Here is a 22,510-nt window from a genome sequence, read left to right as displayed (position 1 = left end):
GTAGTAGTAGTAGTAGTAGTAGTAGTAGTAGTAGTAGTAGTAGTAGTAGTAGTAGTAGTAGTAGTAGTAGTAGTAGTAGTAGTAGTAGTAGTAGTGTTGAGTGTTCTAATTCTTTCCCCTTTCCATCCTCATCTCATTCCAAACTCCTAGGTATCGCTATCTGCCCGTTCCTTGCCGGTTGTCCCCACCACCTCCTACGATCGAGTATGCTCGAGGACTGTTGCTTTCATCGTTTCATGGCCGCCTGCGGGACGAAGACGAGCTATATGAAGCGTGCAGTACTCGGCTGCCATAGTCCGATCTGCGTTTCATCGGGCGGCTTCCCTGCCTCGCCAATCAACCGGGACAATAATATCCACTTCAGCCTTTCCTTCTAAGAAATTGTCGATGCTCATATGGCTAGCACGGGACGGTACGGCAAGCAGCATCTGGCTTACCGGCTTTCGCCGGACTGGCAGCATCTAATCTCGATTTGACAATGTGTCAAAGGTCCGTCCCTGGGTACCTAAGACACTCACACGCCGGAGCTGACACTTTTCACTTCCTTATCCACTTTTCTTAGCCAGAATTAGCGTATGGGACATCAAGGATCACTGCCACCAACTGCCATGGTCGGGGGACAACCCGCTCCCCAATTCTTTTCACAAGCAAGGTGGAGTGGACTGAAATACTTTGGTTAGGGCAATGTTGACTGAGCATCCTCTTTTGTTCTGCTTTTCCAACAAGCCCCAGATCGTTGAGGCTTTGGAGGAGTTAAGGAATTGGAGCCTACCCGCGCTGGAATATAGATGCTACTAACTAAAACTACTGACTAGACTAGCTCTAATGACTCTCGGATAGTGGAGCCATCGTAAGGTTCGATCATTTCGTCTGAGCATTTCACCCTACACCATGGTGGGCAGACGGTGGTATCGGCAACGTTGCCATTCACAATGGTCCCGACTGGCTAATCAGCAATAGCAAAAAGCGAGAAGGGTTGCCCGTGGCTCGATCGGCCGGATGGTGGAAAGATTCCAAGAGTGATCCATGCATGTCTACACCATCCTGCATACACACACACACATTCACACATCAGCCCTGCTACTGGGTTGGATCTCGGCCTTCTTCCTTGTCTCCTGTCTCATCCGAGTGCCGACATGTGGGTAAAAATTGATACTCGTAGTCTATACACCACTTCCCCGAATGTTGTGATGGGACTAAAGTACCTTTTACTATCTTTAGGATAGCGCGGTGATATTGGGGTCGCAGACCAACGCTAAGCTGGCCGTAGCCGAACTAGGGCGTTTCGTCTATGCTGGACAGTAAGTCAGTAAGTTAGTCTCAATTCTCGCCTCCTAAATTTAGGCTTAGCGATTTAGTTTTCATTCTTTGTTTTTGGTTTTGGTTTCTTCTTCTCAAAAAGTGTAAGTGCTCCATTAGGACTTTTGCCCTAGCTTCTTGTTCCACCACAGAACGTACTGATGCTTAAATACTATATTCAGGCTACGAGGGGCCAGACGGGACTTGTTCGAATAGGGAGCGAACGTATAGGTACTAGGTATTCTTGAGGCTGACAGGCCGGGGAAAAAGTACGTCCTGTAGCTCAAGGTCTTCTTGACCATTCCCCGCTCTTAATTAATCTCGGTAGTTCTTTCCCTCCAGCCACGGGGCGTTGAGTACGCTGACTCAGGGCATTTCATGTCCCCAAAATTTTGACACGAACGATGTGAATGCATCCAACCGCGAACGCTTCGCTCGCGGATGCACGTTTTAGTCTAAAGGTAAAAATTTAAGATCAAGAACACAGACAGACAGCAGTGGCAAAAGAATTCGGATCACGGGCCCTTTGCCGATCTACCCACTCTTTCTTGATTCTTTTCATTCAGCAAGATTACCTTTCTTGTTATCTGTGAGTTAGTTGATGAGATGTGGAGTCCTATATCACAACGCTGATCTCATAAGATTGCCGATCCACCATGACCATGGTGGTGTGATACAGATCCGGACGACATCTCAGTCTTCGAGCAAGCTGGGCAGCTCTCACCTTTCGTCATGCTGCTTCAGCTGAATTCATCCTGTGTCATCAGGTCACCTGTCGCCGTTCACTAGTACAGTTCCTCCTCTCATAGATGGATCTGGACAGTGGCACCGTACTTGTGAGAAGATAAGCATGTACTGGTACTTTCACACTCACTGGCGGCAGCCGGCAAATGGGGTCAGTACAGCACACTACTACTGTACATCAACTGTACCCCGTCCTAGCTTGGATTGGTTGGTTGCCTTCTTCTTCTGCTTCGCTTTGGAGGTGTCTCGGTCCAATCTTCGACATGCTGGAGATGCAATGAGTAAGTTTAGTAGTGCCCGCTCCCCTCTTTCTTGCTAAATTAGGGTAAGATTCCTTGTCCATTTCCCATCATTGATTTCATGCCCTGCCCCACCCACTCCCTGTTTCCTTTGTCTCTGGCCAAAGGAAGCTAACAATAATGCAAAGCACTTAGTCGAAGTCACACTGATGGCGTGTATCCGGTTGGTTGGCCGTAGACCGACAATTATTGGCCAGGACAGAATGTCTGGCACTAAGTACCTAGTACCTACTCCTAGCAGTATTCATTCTCTCCTCCCCGAGTCAACATCCATGATGCTGAGTGTCTGATCCAGTTCTACTTGTCGCAACAGGCTATTGTATCCGACCAATGACCGCCGCGTCTTGAAATTAGCCTGCCGATGCACCCCGACTATCATACAACGATTGCGTCTTCCTCATGGACACATAGGAAGGAAAAAGAAAATTAGGCCGGGCAGTCTCAGGTTTGACGGAGGATGAACGCTGTCAAGTGGCGGTGGGAGATTGGCTTGTGGCCCAGCCTGGTGCTTATCTCCTTCCTTCTTAGATGAAGCTCCGAAGACCTGAGACTGCACCTCCACCAGCTCTTTCACCGCTGGATAGGAAGGTTGCAGAATCCTACAGCACCGCATAGGCGAAAGGTGAGGGAAAAGCATGGATGGGGAGCGATGTGTCCGAGTGTCATCTGGGATTTGACCACGGATAATCAACGGACGAGAGTGTTGACAAGATCGAAGACAAAGATGACCCTGACTTCTCAAAATGGTGTTATTGCCAATCACAAGTCCCTCTGTGCTAGACAGGGGGTACCTATTTCTTTACCTTCGTTTACGCCGCTTGACGCGCCCATATTTTCGGGCTTATGCAGTCTCGAATCTAGAGGGATGTTCTAGGTCCCTCTCCAGAACAAGATCAGTGACAGTGTCTAGAAGGAGCGCTTGCCCAGGCTGCAGGCTAGCTGACAGCTTCCACCTCGCCTGGTCACTGGAGTGGACAGCGGCTGTGGGCGAGTCCATGATGCAAAGGAACAGCACCACAGGAACCGAGACGGAACCCCCGCCTGTCAGTTGCCTGTCAGCTGCAGAACATCCTACCCTAGTGCGCCGGCATGTACAAGGGGGGCCGATCCAATGGACAAAAAACGGATCGCTGTGTTTGATGGGAGGGTGCTATGGCTGGGAATTAATTGCGTCAAATAGATGAACACTGAGCATTTTGAATGCTGACGACGAACAAAGGAATCGACACTCGACTTAGTTTATGCTCGATAGATGTGACAATGCGACCTCGTCAAAGGGAGTTCCTACAATCCCATTCTCCCCAATCATTGAAATCAGTTTGCCTAGCCTGTTGCTGTGTTTGCCAAGTGGATGCCAGTATGCAGGCAGCGTCAGGGTCAGCCCTCCATGAAAGAAAGCGCAAAAAAGAGAACTAACGTGTCAGGAAAAGCAAAGAATAAAAAATAAAAAAAAAATCAATAACAAAAGGAATTTCATGTATCACAAAGCATGCCATCTACTCATATCATCGGTCACCAGAGACCTGGGGAAATAGCCGTGGAACTAATCCATGCTTCCTACTTAACTGTGATCGGCCATTGCATATACCTCATATACCTCCTACCTACCTACCCTACAGCGATGATCTGAAAGACTCCGCGGAAGTAGGAGGAGGTCGTGGGAGGTATGGTCATAGACGCGCCGCGCTCTGCTACTAATGCTTGCAAGGTATGGCTTGTTTTTTTATTTCCTTGCTCCCGAAACAGTCATCCTTGACACCAACGGAACGGTTCAGTACTTTGTGAATCTGGTCTTTGCCTAGCCCTCGGCCCCTGTTTTGCCGTGTCCTCTCACCCTGCAGGAAAACATGGCCTTGGCTCTCCTTCGCTGGATAGTGACGCAGAGGCTCGCCTATTGCGGCAGGTGTCTACACAATAGAAGCCTGCGGGTATGGAGAAGCCACAAGTATGACATGAATCCCAAGGCACGTTGGAACTGCTGCATTGGGCGGCTTTGCGACAGTTGAACCTTTTTCCATTACAGGAGATCACTCCAACGAGAACGTTGAATCCGGGCGAGGTGAGGACAGGGCCTAGATCTTGTCCTAGCCTTTTGAAACTTGACGTGGAGGATCAGGTGGGAATACAAGCTAGATGCGTATGTACTTCACACTCCAGACGTGCTTCTTACTTGCAGAGGATTAGACTTCCACATGGCCCGAAAGTCACGGAGGACAGTGCCTTTGGGTCTCAAGCCCGGCTACGCCGGCAGGGCAGCAGACAGGAACTCCTCTCTACAAACAACACGCGACATAAAAATCATCTCTTGAAATTCGGTAAATAACCATGGACGCGAGGAAAATTTTCAATTCATGAATATAATTCATTGATTCACGGGCCTTTATTCTGCCGCGCTAGCCGTCCGTTCCCAGCTAGAATTTTAAGAAATTTTCCATGTTCCGCTCCTTGATTAAAGACAACAACACAAAAGAAAACCGTCAGGTACGCATTTAGCGCTTGCCGGCAGCCTTCTCCTGGGACTCCTTGAGGACCTTCTTGACGATCTTCTGCTCCTCAATCAGGAAAGCGCGGACGATGCGGTCCTTGACGCAGCCAGCGCAGCGGGAACCACCGTAGGCACGGCTGACGTTCTTCTTGGGACGGGAGATCTGAGCGTACTCGCGGGGGCGGAGGGCGGGGACCTAGAGGTGGTGACGGCCACGATCAGCTAACTGCGCTTGCTGGATTTTTCCCTTGCATCTCCTATCTTCTTCCTCCCAGCCTCTTTTTATCGGATTGGCGTTGGAAGAATTTTTTTTCGAGGTCTGCGAATCTTCTTCCCGGTCGATCGAGCGCACCCGCGCACACACATTGTCGAGGTTGTCGTGATTGTCGTCTGCCTTCCACCATCCCGAAACTTCCGCTCGAACAGGAATCACTGGGGTTTACTCACACCAGGGAGCTTGATGCCACAGTCACCGCACTTGGGAGCGGTACCCTTCTTCTTGATGTGAAGGTAACGGAGCTCACCGCCAGGGGTCTTGATGATCCGAACCTGGTTGGACCGCGTGTTGTACCTGTAAACGAAAAAAATCCATCAATATCCTTGTCCGTCATAGAAATCGTATGAAAGTCGAAAATCCCCTCTCTCTCTCTCCAGCAGATTGGTCTCTCATCGCAGAACAAAACTGAGCACATTTGTGATTCGAATCGTAGCGATCGAAACAAAAACGCTGGTGGGAGCCAAAGGGATGGGCAACACTGTGAGGGCTGGAAGAGGAATTTCAAACGTACGGGTTCCGGCGGCGCTGCAGAAGAGACGAAAAATTAGTATCCTGCTTCGAATTACCGTCCAGATATCGATTTGACTCACGTATTGCAATCTGTTGTTCGCCATTTTGTCTGTCCGTACCTCGAGGCTGGGGTGGTCAAGGAGTTGGCGGCGGCGTCGTCGGGTTGTCGTCGTTAACCTCGTAGAATTCTCGCAGGTAATCTGGATTTGTGTGGGTTTCGCTCGGAGCCCTGGGCGGCCGCGCTAGCGCAGATTTGGCGAGACTGCGCTAACCCCAACCCGGACTAGTGCCGGCCCGAGCAGAGCCGCCACCTCTTTTCAGACTTGCTTCATCGAAGGCCAGGTGCCATGCCAGAAGCCAGAAGTGAGGAGCTTTGCTATCACCCGTGGCGACAAGGGGATCGTCCAGGCGCGGTTCTATCTTACTTCCGGGGTTGAATACCCATATTCATCATCATTATCATTATCTTTTTCTAAACGCGTTTGATACTCACGCATCACGACTTACCTTCCATCTAAACCGATGACCACGCGATAATTCCAGGACCTTTTCTCTCGACGTGATCATTGACGCGACTCGTGTACGAGCATCAATCAACGTCGGATCAGGAAGGAGAGGGGACAGACCTTCAACCACATCCCCCCCATTCATCATGGCATCTCTGCCTCCTCCCCCGCCTCCCGGCTGGGGTGCGTCGGCGCCGCCCTCGATGCCTCTGGCTCCGCCACCGCCAGGATATCAACCGCCGGCCGATCCGAATGTCGCAAAGTTCGCCCAGAAGAAGAATGAATGGCTGCGGACGCAACGGAACCGGTTCGGCGAGAAACGGAAGGGCGGATTCGTCGAAACCCAGAAGGCCGATATGCCCCCGGAGCATCTGCGGAAGATTGTCAGAGACATCGGCGACGTATCGCAAAAGAAGTTCAGCAACGAGAAGCGTAGCTATCTGGGTGCGCTCAAGTTCATGCCCCATGCCGTCTTGAAGCTGCTGGAGAACATGCCTATGCCCTGGGAGTCTGCCAGGGAAGTCAAGGTGCTGTATCACGTCAATGGCTGCTTGACCCTGGTGAACGAGTCCCCCCGCGTCATCGAGCCTGTGTTCCACGCCCAATGGGCGACCATGTGGGTGTGTATGCGGCGGGAGAAGAGTGACCGGAGACACTTCAAGAGAATGCGCTTCCCTCCATTTGACGACGAGGAACCCCCGTTGTCGTGGTCGGAGAACATCGAAGATGTGGAACCTTTGGAACCCATTCAGATGGAGCTTGATGAGTCCGAAGATGCAGCGGTCTATGAGTGGTTCTATGACCACCGGCCTCTGCTTGATACGCCGCATGTCAATGGCCCGAGCTATAAGAGCTGGAACTTAAATCTTCCACAGATGGCCACCCTTTACCGACTCAGTCATCAGCTCTTGAGTGACGTCGTTGACCAGAATTACTTCCACATGTTCGACTTGAACAGTTTCTTCACGGCCAAGGCGCTGAACGTCGCTATCCCCGGTGGTCCTCGCTTCGAACCGCTCTACAAAGATATCGACCCCAACGATGAAGACTTCAGCGAATTCAACGCCATCGATCGAATCATCTTCCGCGCTCCCATCCGAACGGAGTACCGCGTCGCATACCCCTACCTGTACAACACCTTGCCAAGAAGTGTCAAGCTCTCTTGGTACTCTCATCCTCAGATCGTCTACGTCCGGACCGAAGACCCCAACCTCCCTGCTTTCTACTTCGACCCCGTAATCAACCCCATCTCATCCCGGTCCGTCGCCCCCAAGAACATCACCGTCAGCCACGAAGATGAGATCTTCGGAGATGGCGATGAAGACGACTTCGAACTCCCTGGAGATTTCGAGCCTTTCTTCGGTGATGAGGAACTCTACACTCCAGACACGGCCTCGGCCATTGCCCTGTGGTGGGCTCCTCACCCCTTCAACAAGCGGTCTGGCAAGACGGTGCGCGCACAGGACGTTCCCTTGGTTAAACAGTGGTATCTGGAACACTGCCCACAGGGCCAACCCGTCAAAGTCCGCGTGTCTTACCAGAAGCTTCTCAAGACCTATGTGCTCAATGAGCTGCACAAGAAGAAGCCCAAGGCCCAAAACAAGCAGAATTTGCTCAAAACCTTGAAGTCCACGAAGTTCTTCCAGCAGACAACCATCGACTGGGTCGAGGCTGGTCTGCAGGTCTGTCGCCAGGGTTTCAACATGCTTAATCTCTTGATTCACCGCAAGAACCTGACCTACCTTCACCTCGACTATAACTTCAACCTCAAGCCTGTCAAGACCCTGACGACCAAGGAGCGGAAGAAGTCACGTTTCGGAAACGCTTTCCACCTGATGAGAGAAATCCTCCGCCTTACCAAATTGATCGTCGATGCTCAAGTACAATACCGTCTGGGTAACATCGATGCTTTCCAGTTGGCTGATGGTATCCTCTACGCCTTCAACCACGTCGGACAGCTGACTGGTATGTACCGTTACAAGTACAAGCTGATGCACCAGATCCGTTCCTGCAAAGACCTGAAACACCTTATCTATTATCGGTTCAACTCCGGACCCGTGGGTAAGGGTCCTGGATGTGGGTTCTGGGCTCCGGCGTGGCGTGTTTGGCTCTTCTTCATGCGTGGTATCATTCCTTTGCTTGAGAGATGGCTCGGAAACTTGCTGTCTCGTCAGTTCGAGGGTCGCCACAGTAAGGGTGTTGCCAAGACCGTCACCAAGCAGCGTGTGGAATCTCACTTCGACCTCGAGCTTCGTGCTTCCGTCATGGCTGACCTTATGGACATGATGCCGGAAGGCATTAAGCAAAACAAGGTCAACACGGTCCTGCAGCATCTCTCGGAAGCATGGAGATGCTGGAAGAGTAACATCCCTTGGAAGGTCCCCGGTCTTCCAGCTCCTATCGAGAACATCATTCTGCGGTACGTCAAGAGCAAGGCTGATTGGTGGATTTCTGTCGCGCATTATAACCGTGAACGTATCCGTCGTGGTGCTACGGTTGACAAGACGGTCGCAAAGAAGAACCTTGGACGACTCACACGTTTGTGGCTCAAGGCTGAGCAGGAGCGACAGCACAACTACCTCAAGGATGGTCCTTACGTGTCATCCGAAGAGGCTGTGGCTATTTACACGACCATGGTGCACTGGCTCGAGTCCCGCAAGTTTTCGCCGATCCCGTTCCCTAGTGTGTCTTACAAGCACGACACCAAGATCCTGATTCTTGCTCTTGAGCGCCTGCGTGAAGCCTACTCTGTCAAGGGTCGACTTAACCAGAGTCAGCGTGAGGAGCTCGCTCTCATTGAGCAGGCTTACGACTCTCCCGGAACGACCTTGGCCCGCATCAAGCGCTTCCTTCTGACCCAGAGAGCGTTCAAGGAAGTTGGTATTGATATGAACGACAACTACAGCCACATCAACCCCGTGTACGATGTTGAACCCATTGAGAAGATCACCGACGCCTACCTTGACCAGTATCTATGGTACCAAGCGGAGCAGCGCCATCTCTTCCCGGCTTGGATCAAGCCTTCGGACTCGGAAGTTCCTCCGCTGCTTACGTACAAGTGGGCTCAAGGAATCAACAACTTGTCCAATGTTTGGGAGACCGAGGACGGTGAGACGAACGTCATGATCGAAACTGAGCTTTCTAAGGTCTATGAGAAGATGGATCTTACTTTGTTGAACAGAATGTTGCGTTTGATCATGGACCACAACTTGGCCGACTACATTACCTCCAAGAACAACGTCCAGCTTAGTTACAAGGACATGAACCACACCAACAGCTACGGTCTGATTCGGGGTCTACAGTTCTCTGGTTTCGTGTTCCAGTATTATGGTCTGATGATTGATTTGCTGCTTCTTGGCCTGCAGAGAGGTAGTGAAATGGCTGGCCCCCCTCAGAGCCCTAACGACTTTCTGCAGTTCAGAGATCGTGTAACTGAAACCAGACATCCCATCCGTCTTTACACTCGCTATGTGGACAAGATCTGGGTTTTCCTTAGGTTCTCTGCGGACGAGTCGAGAGATCTGATTCAACGTTTCTTGACCGAGAACCCAGATCCCAACTTCGAGAACGTCATCGGCTACAAGAACAAGAAGTGCTGGCCACGCGATTGCCGGATGCGTTTGATGCGACACGATGTCAACCTGGGTCGTGCCGTTTTCTGGGATCTGAAGAACCGCCTGCCCCGGTCGATCACCACCATTGAATGGGACGATACTTTCGCCAGTGTATACAGCAAGGACAATCCTAACCTCTTGTTCTCCATGAGCGGTTTCGAGGTTCGCATTCTGCCGAAGTGCCGCAACCAGAATGAGGAGTTCTCGGTGAAGGATAGCGTGTGGTCCCTGGTCGACAACTCGACTAAGGAGCGCACTGCGCATGCTTTCCTGCAGGTGACGGAGGAGGACATCCAGAAGTTCAACAACCGCATTCGACAGATTCTGATGTCGTCTGGATCAACGACCTTCACAAAGATCGCCAACAAGTGGAACACCGCCTTGATCGCCCTCTTCACCTACTACCGTGAAGCTGCCGTGTCCACTGTTAACCTTCTGGACACGATCGTGAAGTGCGAGACCAAGATTCAGACCCGTGTCAAGATCGGATTGAACTCCAAGATGCCTTCGCGTTTCCCTCCCGCCGTGTTCTATACCCCTAAGGAGTTGGGAGGTCTGGGTATGATCTCGGGCTCGCACATCCTCATCCCCGCCAGTGACAAGCGTTGGTCCAAGCAGACGGACACCGGCATCACACACTTCCGCGCGGGTATGTCTCACGACGAGGAGACGCTGATCCCCAACATCTTCCGGTACATCATCCCTTGGGAGGCCGAGTTCATCGACTCCCAGCGCGTGTGGATGGAATACTCCCAGAAACGTCAGGAGGCGCAGCAGCAGAACCGCCGCTTGACCTTGGAGGACTTGGAGGACAGCTGGGACCGCGGTCTGCCCCGTATCAACACCCTGTTCCAGAAGGACCGCAGCACCCTCAGCTTCGACAAGGGCTTCCGTCTCCGAGCGGAGTTCAAGCAGTACCAGTTGATGAAGAGCAACCCGTTCTGGTGGACCAGTCAGCGCCACGATGGTAAACTGTGGAACCTCAACGCCTACCGTACCGACGTCATCCAGGCGCTGGGTGGTGTCGAGACGATTTTGGAGCACACGCTCTTCAAGGCTACGGCTTTCCCCTCTTGGGAGGGTCTGTTTTGGGAGCGCGCCAGTGGCTTCGAGGAATCGATGAAGTTCAAGAAGCTCACAAATGCCCAAAGATCTGGTTTGAATCAAATTCCTAACCGTCGGTTCACTTTGTGGTGGTCCCCCACTATCAACCGTGCCAATGTGTACGTGGGTTTCCAGGTGCAACTGGATCTTACGGGTATTTTCCTGCACGGAAAGATCCCTACATTGAAAATCTCCTTGATTCAGATCTTCCGTGCGCACTTGTGGCAGAAAATCCATGAGTCTGTTGTCATGGATCTGTGTCAAGTCTTTGACCAGGAGCTTGAGCAGCTCGGTATTGAGACTGTGCAGAAGGAGACTATTCACCCTCGTAAGTCTTACAAGATGAACAGTTCTTGTGCGGATATCCTGCTCTTCGCAACGAACAAGTGGAATGTCACCCGTCCTTCCCTGCTATTCGATACCAAGGATGTGTATGAGCCGACTACCACCAACAAGTTCTGGCTTGATGTCCAGCTCAGATACGGTGACTACGACTCTCACGATATCGAGCGATACGTTCGTGCCAAGTACCTGGACTACACTACTGACAGCATGAGTATCTATCCTTCCGCAACCGGCTTGATGATTGCCATTGATCTCGCATACAACCTCTACTCCGCTTATGGGCAGTACTTCCCTGGTTTGAAGACTCTGATCCAACAAGCCATGGCAAAGGTTATGAAGGCCAACCCGGCCTTGTACGTGTTGCGAGAGCGTATCCGCAAGGGTTTGCAGCTGTATGCTTCGGAAAGCAACCAGGAGTTCCTCAACTCCCAGAACTACTCTGAGCTCTTCAGTCCACAGATCCAGCTTTTCATCGACGATACCAACGTCTACCGTGTGACCATCCACAAGACCTTCGAAGGTAACCTTACGACGAAGCCCATTAACGGTGCCATTTTCATCTTCAACCCTCGCACTGGACAACTTTTCTTGAAAATTATCCACACCAGCGTTTGGGCGGGTCAGAAGCGTCTCGGTCAATTGGCGAAGTGGAAGACGGCCGAAGAAGTTGCAGCGCTCATTCGGTCTCTGCCTGTTGAAGAGCAGCCGAAGCAGCTTATTGTCACTCGTAAGGGTCTTCTGGATCCCCTGGAGGTGCATTTGCTGGATTTCCCCAACATCTCTATCCGTGCTTCGGAACTGCAGTTGCCTTTCCAGGCTGCGATGAAGGTAGAGAAGCTCGCTGATATGATTCTTCGGGCGACTGAGCCTCAGATGGTTCTGTTCAACCTGTACGATGAATGGCTGAAGTCGATCTCCCCTTACATTGCCTTCTCTCGTCTGATTCTGATCCTGCGCGCTCTCCATGTGAACATCGATAAGGCCAAGATCATCCTCAGACCTGATAAGAGTGTCATCACCCAAGAGCATCACATCTGGCCCACGTTGTCCGACGAGGACTGGATGAAGGTTGAAGTCCAGCTCCGCGATCTCATCCTCAATGACTATGGCAAGAAGAACAATGTCAATGTCCAGAGCTTGACGAGCAGTGAAGTTCGTGACATTATTTTGGGTATGGAGATCAGTGCACCGTCGCTCCAGCGCCAGCAAGCCGCCGAGATCGAGAAGCAGCAGGAGGAGCAGAAGCAGCTTACCGCTGTCACGACGAAGACGCAGAACGTTCGGGGTGAGGACATCATTGTCACCACCACGTCGCAGTATGAACAGCAATCCTTTGCTTCGAAGACTGAGTGGCGTACCCGTGCTATCGCGACCTCCAACTTGCGGACTAGGTCGAACAACATCTACATCTCTTCTGACGAGGTTAGGGATGAGGGTTACACCTACATCATGCCTAAGAACGTCCTTAAGCGATTCATCACCATTGCCGATCTGCGTGTGCAAGTTGCTGGTTTCCTTTACGGTAGCTCGCCACCCGACAACGATCAAGTCAAGGAGATTCGCACGATCGTCATGGTTCCTCAGGTTGGTAACACGCGTGAGGTTCAATTGCCCCAGCAACTCCCCCAGCATGACTACTTGAACAACCTCGAGCCTCTTGGTGTGATCCATACTATTTCCGGAAACGAGCCACACTATATGACGGCCGCGGATGTGACGCAGCACGCTCGTTTGATGAACGCCCATTCTTCCTGGGACAAGAAGACGGTCACGATGACTGTTTCTTTCACCCCTGGATCGGTTTCGCTTGCCGCGTGGGGACTCACTCCTCAGGGCTACAAGTGGGGTGCTGAGAACCGGGATATGACATCCGACCAACCCCAGGGGTTCTCGACTAGCATGGGCGAGAAGTGCCAGCTTCTGCTCAGTGACAAGATCCGTGGGTACTTCCTTGTTCCGGAGGATAATGTCTGGAACTATAGCTTCATGGGAAGCTCCTTCGGCAGTGTGGAGAAGCGGCCAGTGTATGTCAAGATCGACACGCCGCTGAAATTCTACGACGACCAGCATCGCCCCCTGCACTTCCAGAACTTCGCTGAGCTGGAAGATATCTGGGTTGATCGTTCGGACAACTTTGCGTGATTGATGACTGCGGCGGCATTGGATGATTTCATGTCACGTTCCTCTTTTCTCATATGGGTTTCATATTCTCGTCTTGTAGCTAGCCTTGATTTTTTTTTCTGTTTCTTTTTTCTTTCCCCCTTCTCTTTAATCCTTCTCTTCTTCCGATCTGTCTTCATTCCAGCAGAAAAATTATTTCCCCTCATGTGTTGTTACAGCGATTATTGGTTGGTATCTGGGATTGAAAATGAGGGGGGGTCGATGGTGATTAAATCAGGGGGTTTCACTTGTATTGCTGTATCATATTTGTATGTAGCCTACTTGGTGTCTTAGATGCTAATTGAATCCGACGATCATTGGTTGATCTTGAAGAACTGGATCTTGGCCATGTGTAATGCTAAAGTCCCAAAGTGCCAAAGTGCTGTCACACTAACGGTGTTTTGGTATTAGGGGATCGACCATGTGGATGTGGGCTGGAAACTTACCGTCAATCACCATCGGAGAATGATCCGTTTTTTAATATCGGGACCATGTGTGAGTCCACTTAAGTAGGTTTGTCGTGGTAGTTGCTTAACTCAGTGAGGCCATGCAGATTGCAGAAAATGAATTTGAGGTGGATTGACTGGTGGCACAAGTGTGGGTTGATCAGCAAACCTCGACTCGAAGGCTGACACGAACCCGAACGAACGAACCTCGAGGGGCCGGAGAAGAATTTGATTGTGTGTTGCTTGTTTCGATTTGACTCGTAGTTTGTTGATGATTGCTATTGTTACTTATTTTATTATTGTTGGTTGGTACAGAGCCAATTGCGTATTGTCTGTGTGTGTTTTGATTGTTTGCCTGATCGTTCTGCCTGCTTTTCCCTTCCCTGCCTTTTCTGGAGTCCAGTATATTATTTTTCTCCCACCGAGGACCTTTTCTTTTTCTATTCCTTCATCTTGTTGCCCTACTGTGCCCACCACAACAAGGTGGAAAAAAAAGTGCCCCGAAACCCACATTCTCTGGAATGATTCTGATTCGGATCAGTCCTTCTTGCTCAATTGTCTTTTCTCTCCTTCTCGAGCAACAGCGGCTCCAGCTAGCTCTCAAGCAGTGCCCCTAGTTCGTGGCTTCAAACCACCGCCCGTTGCCCGTATTCCCGCTCACGTCCGAGTCATCACCGTTCGTGAACGTCGTGCTATCTTTAGTTCCAAAATGTCCAAAGAATAATGGACAGCACTGGTCTGGTTTACGCTTTGAAACAAAGCCCCTCCGCTCCGTTCTCAATCTCCCTCCAGTGGTTCGATGAAATCTAATCATTGCGTCCTGTTTCACCACTGCTTCAAGAGCTCAAGCCCTCTGGGGGTGGGAATAAAGTCAAAACACGCCTGTCGGAACAGCTTGCCTTGTGCCGCAAGCCTGCAAGCCTGCAAGCCTGCAAGATGCAATGGGCACAGGTCCCACCAAGTCCGACTCCGAGACCAGCCCGGAGTCCGGAGCCTACGCCCAGTTAAGGCTACTTCAACGCCAGGCTCTGGAGGGGTCTTACGTGTTGTGTATAAGCTCCGGTGCTCTACCCGTGGACATGAATCATGACAGCCGTGCTCATTGACTAAGTAGGCAATAGAGCGGGCTTAAAACCGCCCGCAACAAATCATCAGTGGCCATCAGCTCTAGGCCTCCATTTCCCCCCCCTCGTGCGCCCACAACCCACTCACGGGCATAGACACCCACGCGCTAAGCTCTCGGCCTCCGACCGTTGTCGGGGCTCGTCCGCCAGGGTAATCTAACAGACACGAGCAAATAAGGTTGACAGACAGACGCTCTCACGAAAAGGGTCAATCCGGCTTCTCATTGTTGATGGGGTCACTTGTGTACTCAGCACGGAGTAGCAAAAGCCAGGGGAAACATGGTCACCCTGTCTAGTGACCTCCCGGCGCAAGGACCCAAGAGCGAAAGATTTCCCCGTGAGAGACCAGTCAGAGGAACAGAAAAAAGGGGAAAATAGATGTGGACAAACGGTTGGACCTCGAAGCTAACCAGCCACTTTTTTTTTTTTTCGTGCGGGCGGCACGATGCTTGCAGACCATATCCCGAAGGTTGCTGTATCCTTCTCAACATACCTATCTATCAACCTATCTATCTATCGAGTGGGTGTGGGTTGGCGGTGGTTGAGTTCCCGCGCCTCCTGCCCCCAAAAGGGCCCCCAAAGCCTTTTTCGGGATTATATACTCTCAGAAACTCCACCATCCCTCATGAGAAGGCTCGGCCGGAACTCACCTGCCTAGTCATGGTGATGGCCCACCAAACAACAAACTAGTCTTTCTCCCGCTAGTGGTTCAACTCACCCTGTTCAGGTGGATGTCTCGCACGACGACTGCTCTCATCCCTCCTCCGCTATTGGCGTTTCACTGGGTGGAGTTGCTGCGACGACCTACGATGGGCCTTGTTCTGACAGGGGGCAAATTCCCTGAGCGAGTTAGGAGCACGCCAGCAACAGGTTTGACTCCCTTAACCCGAATCCACAGAGCCCAGAGGTCACTCAACCCACGTTCGTATCCAATAAGTTAACTTAAGATTATGTTAGGCCTACGTATGGATTGGGCTTGGATCTCCCCGCTTCTAGCTGATCAATCATCCAGAATGATGTCCAAACGCCGCCAGAAGCAAGCTGGGCGCCGATAACCCATCCAGGAAGCCTCTTAGACTCTTTGTCTATCTTAGTGTTTCATACTTGTATCTCCCGGCAGTTGACTCTAATTTCCTTCTCCACGACTGTCTGCCATGCCTTGGCAACCACCAGACGGGCCGGCGGAAGGCAAATCGTAGCCTCATCCTTCGACATCGCTGGCTCTGCTAGCTATGGCCGTTGTTCACACTGGGCCCCTCTGCAAACTAAGCTTGACTGGAATGCCGATCCGTCCGTCAAATGGGGGATTTATTTTCCCAGCCCACCTGCACCATTCTGTATTCGGGCTGTATGGAGTATCTCCGTGTCTCGTCGAAAATCCCCCAGTACTCTCTTATTTATTACTTTTTTTCCCTATCCAGAACCTTACAACTACCGCCCATTCTGGCTGAACTGGCCTATATATCCTAGAATAAGTCGACTCACTGCACGGGACTTTTACATGCAGCTGGAAGAAGTATCCCGGCATCGCCTCCACTTGTCTCTTCCCCATCTGTTTCTGCATCTCCAGTGACGGGGGCTTGACGGGTTTTACCTCTTGGCCGTCTTGACCGTTTGCTTCCCATTATAGAGGCCTGTGGCTTGACTCTGTAGATTCGGTTGAGTCGGAACCAATATTGAGGTGCAGCAGACGGATGCAGGGTTACTGGCAATTTCCGAAATCCTGGTCTTCAACGTTTTCTTGATCTAGGTGAGTGCGTTATCGCTTATATATCCGTCATCTTTATCCTGCCACTGGTTTGGTTCTTTCTCCTCATGTTGGCCAGACCGTGCGTCGCCTTCAAGTGTCCCGCTTTCCCCTTCAAATGCGTTCGGCTGCTTTCGATGAGGCCTCTTTACTTCCATCCATTTCCCGTGGGATGAACAAGTTCTTTGACTTGGCGCTTCGGTCACGTCAGTCCGCTTATTCTGCCTTTCCCTAACGTCGACTAGTACTGGAAAACTGCTTTGAACAACGTGATTTTGTTGTGACGGAGACTGCGATCTCAGCTTGCGACCCTTTAGATGACGAGGGATATCGGCTGATGCACAACCCACTGTCGACTCAGGAATCAAGCTCTCTTTCATCGCTGGTTTATTCTCGAATCCTAACTCCGTCCTACCAGCGAAAGGCCTCTTCTACTGGGATCGACTCCCTCGAACTCACCTTTTACCATTTTCTAAGCCGCGTTGAGCAGCCTGCCAGGGCTTTCAAGCTCTAGCGGCGCAGATGCATGTCCGCTACTCTGGCGGATCCGTATCGTGACTATGCGATTGAGTACTCTCAACATGCCACCTGCAAGCCCGAGCAACAGGAAAGCACGCTTGTTTATCACACGCCACAGCCGCACCTCCACCATCACAAACAGGCCGAACCCCCCTTCTCGCAACCGCATTCTCACAGCAGCGCAGCATTCTCACAGCATCATGCGAGTGCGACCGCCCTTCCAACGGCGACCCCTCAGCCATCAGTGCATGACATGCCACAGACCGTTGTCCTTGGCCATACGCCGATGCTTCCACGGCAACTTCCTGTCCAGTATCCCCCGCCCAGCTTCGAAATCCCTCCACTCCACCGTGGCAAGAAACGGCCTCATTCAGAGGCAGAAGGAGATGAGCCAGACCATGGTCTTAGACCTCAACTATCGGTCCTTCCCGCAGACGGGCAGGCCGAGCATGGTCACTCGCCGGAAATGCTCTTCTCTGTCCACGGGGCACCGTCTCAACAGCCTCCGATGCCAGGACACGGCTTTGGGCACGCAGAATCTGTTGGGCTGCCGCAACACCACCACCACCATCGCCTCCCGCCCCATGCGGCGCTACGGACCCCTGGGCGCCATGGTATGAATGTCGAAGCCTCGCCTATGCCGTCCGGTCCTCCGAGTGTTGTAGGCCAGCCCGGGATGCCTGAACCGGCTCCCCGGCCTCGAGGCCCCAAACTAAAGTTCACACCGGAGGAAGATGCTCTGCTAGTGGAACTAAAAGAGAACAAAAACCTAACTTGGAAGCAAATTGCGGACTTCTTTCCAGGCCGGACGAGTGGTACCTTGCAGGTTCGATACTGCACCAAGTTGAAAGCGAAGGACGTCACCTGGAGCGATGAAATGGTGAGTCTCTTCTTATTCAAGGATACACTTCTGCGTATGTGAAGTGATGGGCTAATTAAGGATAAAAACAGGTCCAAAGACTGCAACGTGCCCTTCAAGAATACGAGAACGATCGGTGGCGTATCATCGCAGGGAAGGTTGGCAATGGCTTCACACCAGCCGCTTGTCGCGAGAAAGCGACGCAACTTCAATGACTGTCATTTGAATATAATCTTGCTACGTCCCAGTACTCTGTCTAATGTCTCAAATACTGCGCTCCTTTGTCACGTTTTTCCTCGATGTGCAGATACGTAGGAACCGGTTGTGAGGTTCATGGCGTGATCTGACACCAGAGGGGGGTCAATGTACGGTACGGAGTAGATTGATAGTGTATGATAAGTCGATTCTGCTGCAGAATGAGGGGCCCTGCGCCGGTCTCACTTTGCAGGCGCTAATGCTCACTAAAGCAGTGGCTCGTCTCGTGGCAGCGGCCATATTCGTCAGGCAGTGAGGCTAGACACTACGATGAAGCAAAGAGACCAGCGGCGCAAGCCACATAGCCCTAAGCCCTAAAGCCATGTCCTGATAAAGCTTATGTGCTCAAGTAGTCTCTGCAGCCGGCCGTTGTAGCTCCGCAACCAATCATCCCACACGGCTGACTAAGACCATACGACCACGGGCCGAAGCGGCTTCAAACTCACCTCAACCTCCAAACTCCCTCTCCTCCAAACGTCTCGCCTTGTCTGCCGTCATTGCATCACTATCCACCAGGACAATGTTCCTTCAACGCACAGCCTTCGCCCTCGCCAGGCGCACTCCCACCCGGGCCATCGCTGCTCGTCCCTTCTCCTCCTCCGTCACCCGCTGTACGTGACCCTCAAGAGTCAGACCAAGACCGCCTTTTCAGCCCACCCCAGAGACTATCGATCTGTGTCTGTGTGCGCCAATGGCGCCGACATCGGTCAATTCTATTTCATAATGCATTCTCGATATTGATACATGCACTGACATTGGCTTTCTACCTCTAGTCGACCAGGCCAAGAAGTGGCAGGTCAGCAAGGAGGGCAAGATCCTGTCTTTCGAGGGTAGGTACCCGCACATCCTCCTGTCGCGCAGACGTCTCAATTGTTCGAGCCTGCTTCATCTGCACCATTTTCACTATGCTTCTTCCGCGAGCGGCAGCTGCAATTGAGGGAGTCGATGGCAGGTGTCGAGCTTCCGCGGTGCAGACATTCGGATCATACGGATCGTATGATGTTTCCCTGGATATGATGCTAATTGTGCGCTTTTCCTGTCCCACAGAGATCAAGACCGAGGAAGACCTTGTCCCCCCTGGTGCCAAGCCTGGTACCATTCCCACCGACATCGAGCATGCCACCGGTCTCGAGCGTCTCGAACTTACCGGAAAGATGCAGGGCATCGACATCTTCGACATGAGACCTCTGGATGCCTCCCGCAAGGGTACGTCGAATTCTCCCCGCGGGATAATGTCCACCAGGCGTGTGCCGGCTGTGGATGCAATCGATGATCGTTTCCGGTCCCTGACATAAGTGAACTGCAGGAACTCTTGAGAACCCCATCATCGTCAACGGTGCCGGTGATGAGCAGTACGCTGGTTGCACTGGTTTCCCCGCCGACTCTCACCAGGTCAACTGGCTCACCGTAAGCTTTTGCTGAATCCCACTCGATTGGACCTTGCTCCGGATACTGACTGGCCAGGTCTCCCGTGACCGCCCTATCGAGCGCTGCGGCGAGTGCGGCAACGTCGTCAAGCTGAACTACGTCGGCCCTGAGGAGGACCCCCACGCCCGTAAGTCATCGTTGGATTACATCATCGGTCGGGCACAACTTGCTAACCAATGTCCTCGCGGCCAGACGACCACCACGGCCACGACCACCACGGCCACCCTCCCTATGAGGAGCCCAAGACCTTCGCCGACTACGTCAAGCCTGAGTACTGGTACCGGTAAATATTTGACACCTCCATAAATGGAGCGATTGTCTTTTATCTTGATCCATTCCCGGTAACGGGTGATGGATTCTTTGCAAATGGGTTCGATAAAAGGACAACTGTACGTGTACAAAGACATGGCAGGGACGGGAAGGAAGAGCGGATCTGAGAGAGGAGAGAGCTCAAGAGGGTCGTTCGGGAAAGACGAGAGAGATGTCATCAGGAAATCGTCCGGATGGAGCTAGCAATTGGTCTTCTGTTTTCTTGAATTGTTTTTTGAGGAATGCTGTGTATGAGAAAACCCGTGTGGCTTTTTTACTTTTTCTACTTTGTTCTCCGACGTACTCTTTAGATGTCTTGTTCTCTCTCTTCCCCCTCTCGTTCCCGAGTCTCGTTCTTGAATGACCTGTCTACCTCTGTATGTTGTATGTTTCTGGTTTGACACCTGGTGCACTTCTCTATCTCTTTCTGCTGGGTCCCTGTCTGTCTGTACTGTTACTGTGTTTTTAAAGTTCTTGGTTTTCGTCTACCCTGTATGCCTGTAGAATAAGCTGGAGCGGTTATCAGATTTAGAGGATGAATGTAGCTCCGCTGGCTATAAAAGATTATTATCCATGCCTTTCGTTACTAAACCCTTCCGTCCCCTACATTGTCGTCGAGTAGGTTACCGTATGGTTATATTTGTGGAGGAGTATACTATTCGCTATCCGAGACCTCTTTGGTCGTTGATGTCATTAACCCTAACTTAGCTGCAGTATGTCCCGTCATGAATGGATGCATCCCACTCGATCAGGTGTACATGAATTCCGTTGCCCTACACATCTGCATTTTCTACATGAGCTAACTACAACTGCTTCTTCAGATGCAGCGTATATCTATCTTATTCCAAAAAGTAAACAAGCATGAAGACTCAACCCGAATATATCGATCCACAAGAACAACAAAAAAATATTCTGTAAGCATCACGCAAAGTTGGAACAGTGATCCATCCTCTCACTCCGACTCTAGCTAATTGCCTGGGAGGGGACCGGGGGGAGAAGGTGAGTCGGGGCGGTCAAGCCCGCGGCGGAAGGTGATGTGACGTGAGCCTAAGCCTGGAGGTTGAGTATGGCATGATGTTCTCCAGCCCTCTCCCGTGCAGTAATTACAGCTAACGTTACCGGTTCACCTGGTTTGGGTTCCCTGTACTCCGTAGTCTGCTGTCCTTTGCCCTTGTCCTTGTCCTTGTCCCCCGGACCGGCGGGCCGGCCGTTCGCGGGAAACATGTCGCAGTCACGGGGTCAGAAGACTAGAAGTACTGCACCCTTGCTAGGGAGCAAAACTATAACTACCTGCCACCGTACCTGGATATCCTGTGGTAAGCAAGCCTGTGGTTTTATATCGATTCATCTGGCATTATTCTATTGAAGTACAGGAATTAACTTCTGTGTTGTGTTGTGTTGTGTTGTTTTTTTGCTGTGCGGTGTTTATTCTCAATCTTCAGGAGATATTATAGCTTCCGATTGTTCGGGTGGACTACCTATTCTGTACAGTAACACTCATATACTTAGTGCCTGCAGTGCAGTGTGCCAGGTCTCATCCAATGAATTTGGATTGGAGGCCCCGGGATGGATCATGGGATGGACCGGATGCTTACGGCGGGGAGCTGCGCCCAGCCTGCAGCTGAGCTGAGGGAAGGCCGGGGGAAGTGAGTGCTCTCTTCCCGAATAGGCAAGAGACTCGGGATTCGGGTTGATTCGTTTCTTAGTGGTTCAGGCTGGAGTGTAGATAACTACCTCCTACTATCTACCTGATCATGACATTCTATGTGAAAGTAAAATTGATTTCATACTCTGGAGAGTCTGGACTGCTTTGACTGGACTGGTCTAAACTGATGTGAGGTGATCAGTATCTTGTATTCCTGGTTTTTATTTGGGTTCATTTGAGCTTGGCGTGGAGTGGGGGTGCGTCGGGGGGGTTTTTTTTCCAGGGCCAGGCAGGTGGGTGGAACTGCCGATTGTGATGGGATGGGCGGATGGCGGTTCATTCCGCCATCAGGGAAGATGGTGATCGTCCTCTGGCCAGTCTCCGTAGTCTGCTCCGATGTACACGGAGAAGTCTGGAGATTGTTCGGTGTTGCTATGATTGACGCTGACCTTTAACAAAGTACTGTACATATAGGCCTTAGCTTGCTTGATAATGGATTGGTCAGCCGCACACCCACAATCCTGAGCTTGGACTCGTATCGTCGGCCGAGGGGGTGATTCAGATCTGGGAAGGTCATTGGGTACATGAATCGGTATGAGGTTGTTCAGGAATATGCGATGTGCTTTGGCGGGGTTTTGGTGCTTCGGGTTGCACTTGTTGGAATTGTCATATCATGCGGCTCTGCAATGCTACGTACTGTACTCTGTGCTTCCAGCTTCAATGTCTTGGGCATCTCGATCCGGAATAGTGGTTTCTTATAACAATGCAATCAATATTAGGTGCTCGAATGAGCAATATTAGCTATTTGCTATAGTTCAAAAAGACAATAAAGTCC

At 51.5% G+C, this 22,510-nt stretch overlaps 4 protein-coding genes across 4 annotated transcripts; 3 read left to right on the top strand and 1 right to left on the bottom strand.

Annotated features, from left to right (window-relative positions):
* Positions 1-4,831: 4,831 nt before the first annotated feature.
* Positions 4,832-5,718, bottom strand: BO86DRAFT_402512 (60S ribosomal protein eL34; the record flags this gene model as incomplete). The annotated part of the gene is made up of 4 exons (XM_025673868.1): positions 4,832-5,023; positions 5,275-5,398; positions 5,616-5,629; positions 5,695-5,718. 4 exons carry the CDS (start codon positions 5,716-5,718, stop codon positions 4,832-4,834), a joined length of 354 nt encoding a protein of 117 aa, XP_025524581.1.
* A 253-nt stretch (positions 5,719-5,971) lies between these two features.
* On the top strand, positions 5,972-13,678 carry prp8 (U4/U6-U5 snRNP complex subunit PRP8). The gene has a single exon (XM_025672627.1). The coding sequence runs from the start codon at positions 6,267-6,269 to the stop codon at positions 13,323-13,325; it is 7,059 nt and encodes a 2,352-aa protein (XP_025524580.1). The 5' UTR covers positions 5,972-6,266; the 3' UTR covers positions 13,326-13,678.
* A 3,508-nt stretch (positions 13,679-17,186) lies between these two features.
* On the top strand, positions 17,187-18,253 carry BO86DRAFT_402510 (MYB DNA-binding domain protein; the record flags this gene model as incomplete). The annotated part of the gene is made up of 2 exons (XM_025673867.1): positions 17,187-18,059; positions 18,131-18,253. The coding sequence occupies 2 exons, from the start codon at positions 17,187-17,189 to the stop codon at positions 18,251-18,253; spliced, it is 996 nt and encodes a 331-aa protein (XP_025524579.1).
* A 560-nt stretch (positions 18,254-18,813) lies between these two features.
* On the top strand, positions 18,814-20,008 carry cox5b (cytochrome c oxidase subunit IV; the record flags this gene model as incomplete). Its single annotated transcript, XM_025673866.1, has 6 exons — positions 18,814-18,904; positions 19,067-19,123; positions 19,341-19,499; positions 19,600-19,700; positions 19,758-19,848; positions 19,914-20,008. 6 exons carry the CDS (start codon positions 18,814-18,816, stop codon positions 20,006-20,008), a joined length of 594 nt encoding a protein of 197 aa, XP_025524578.1.
* Positions 20,009-22,510: the final 2,502 nt, after the last annotated feature.

Source organism: Aspergillus japonicus, assembly GCF_003184785.1.
Source record: "Aspergillus japonicus CBS 114.51 unplaced genomic scaffold BO86scaffold_54, whole genome shotgun sequence".
NCBI classification, from domain to species: Eukaryota; Fungi; Ascomycota; class Eurotiomycetes; order Eurotiales; family Aspergillaceae; genus Aspergillus; species Aspergillus japonicus.
The sequence above is the reverse complement of the archived record's forward strand: the minus strand, read 5'-3'. Positions and strand labels throughout refer to the sequence as shown.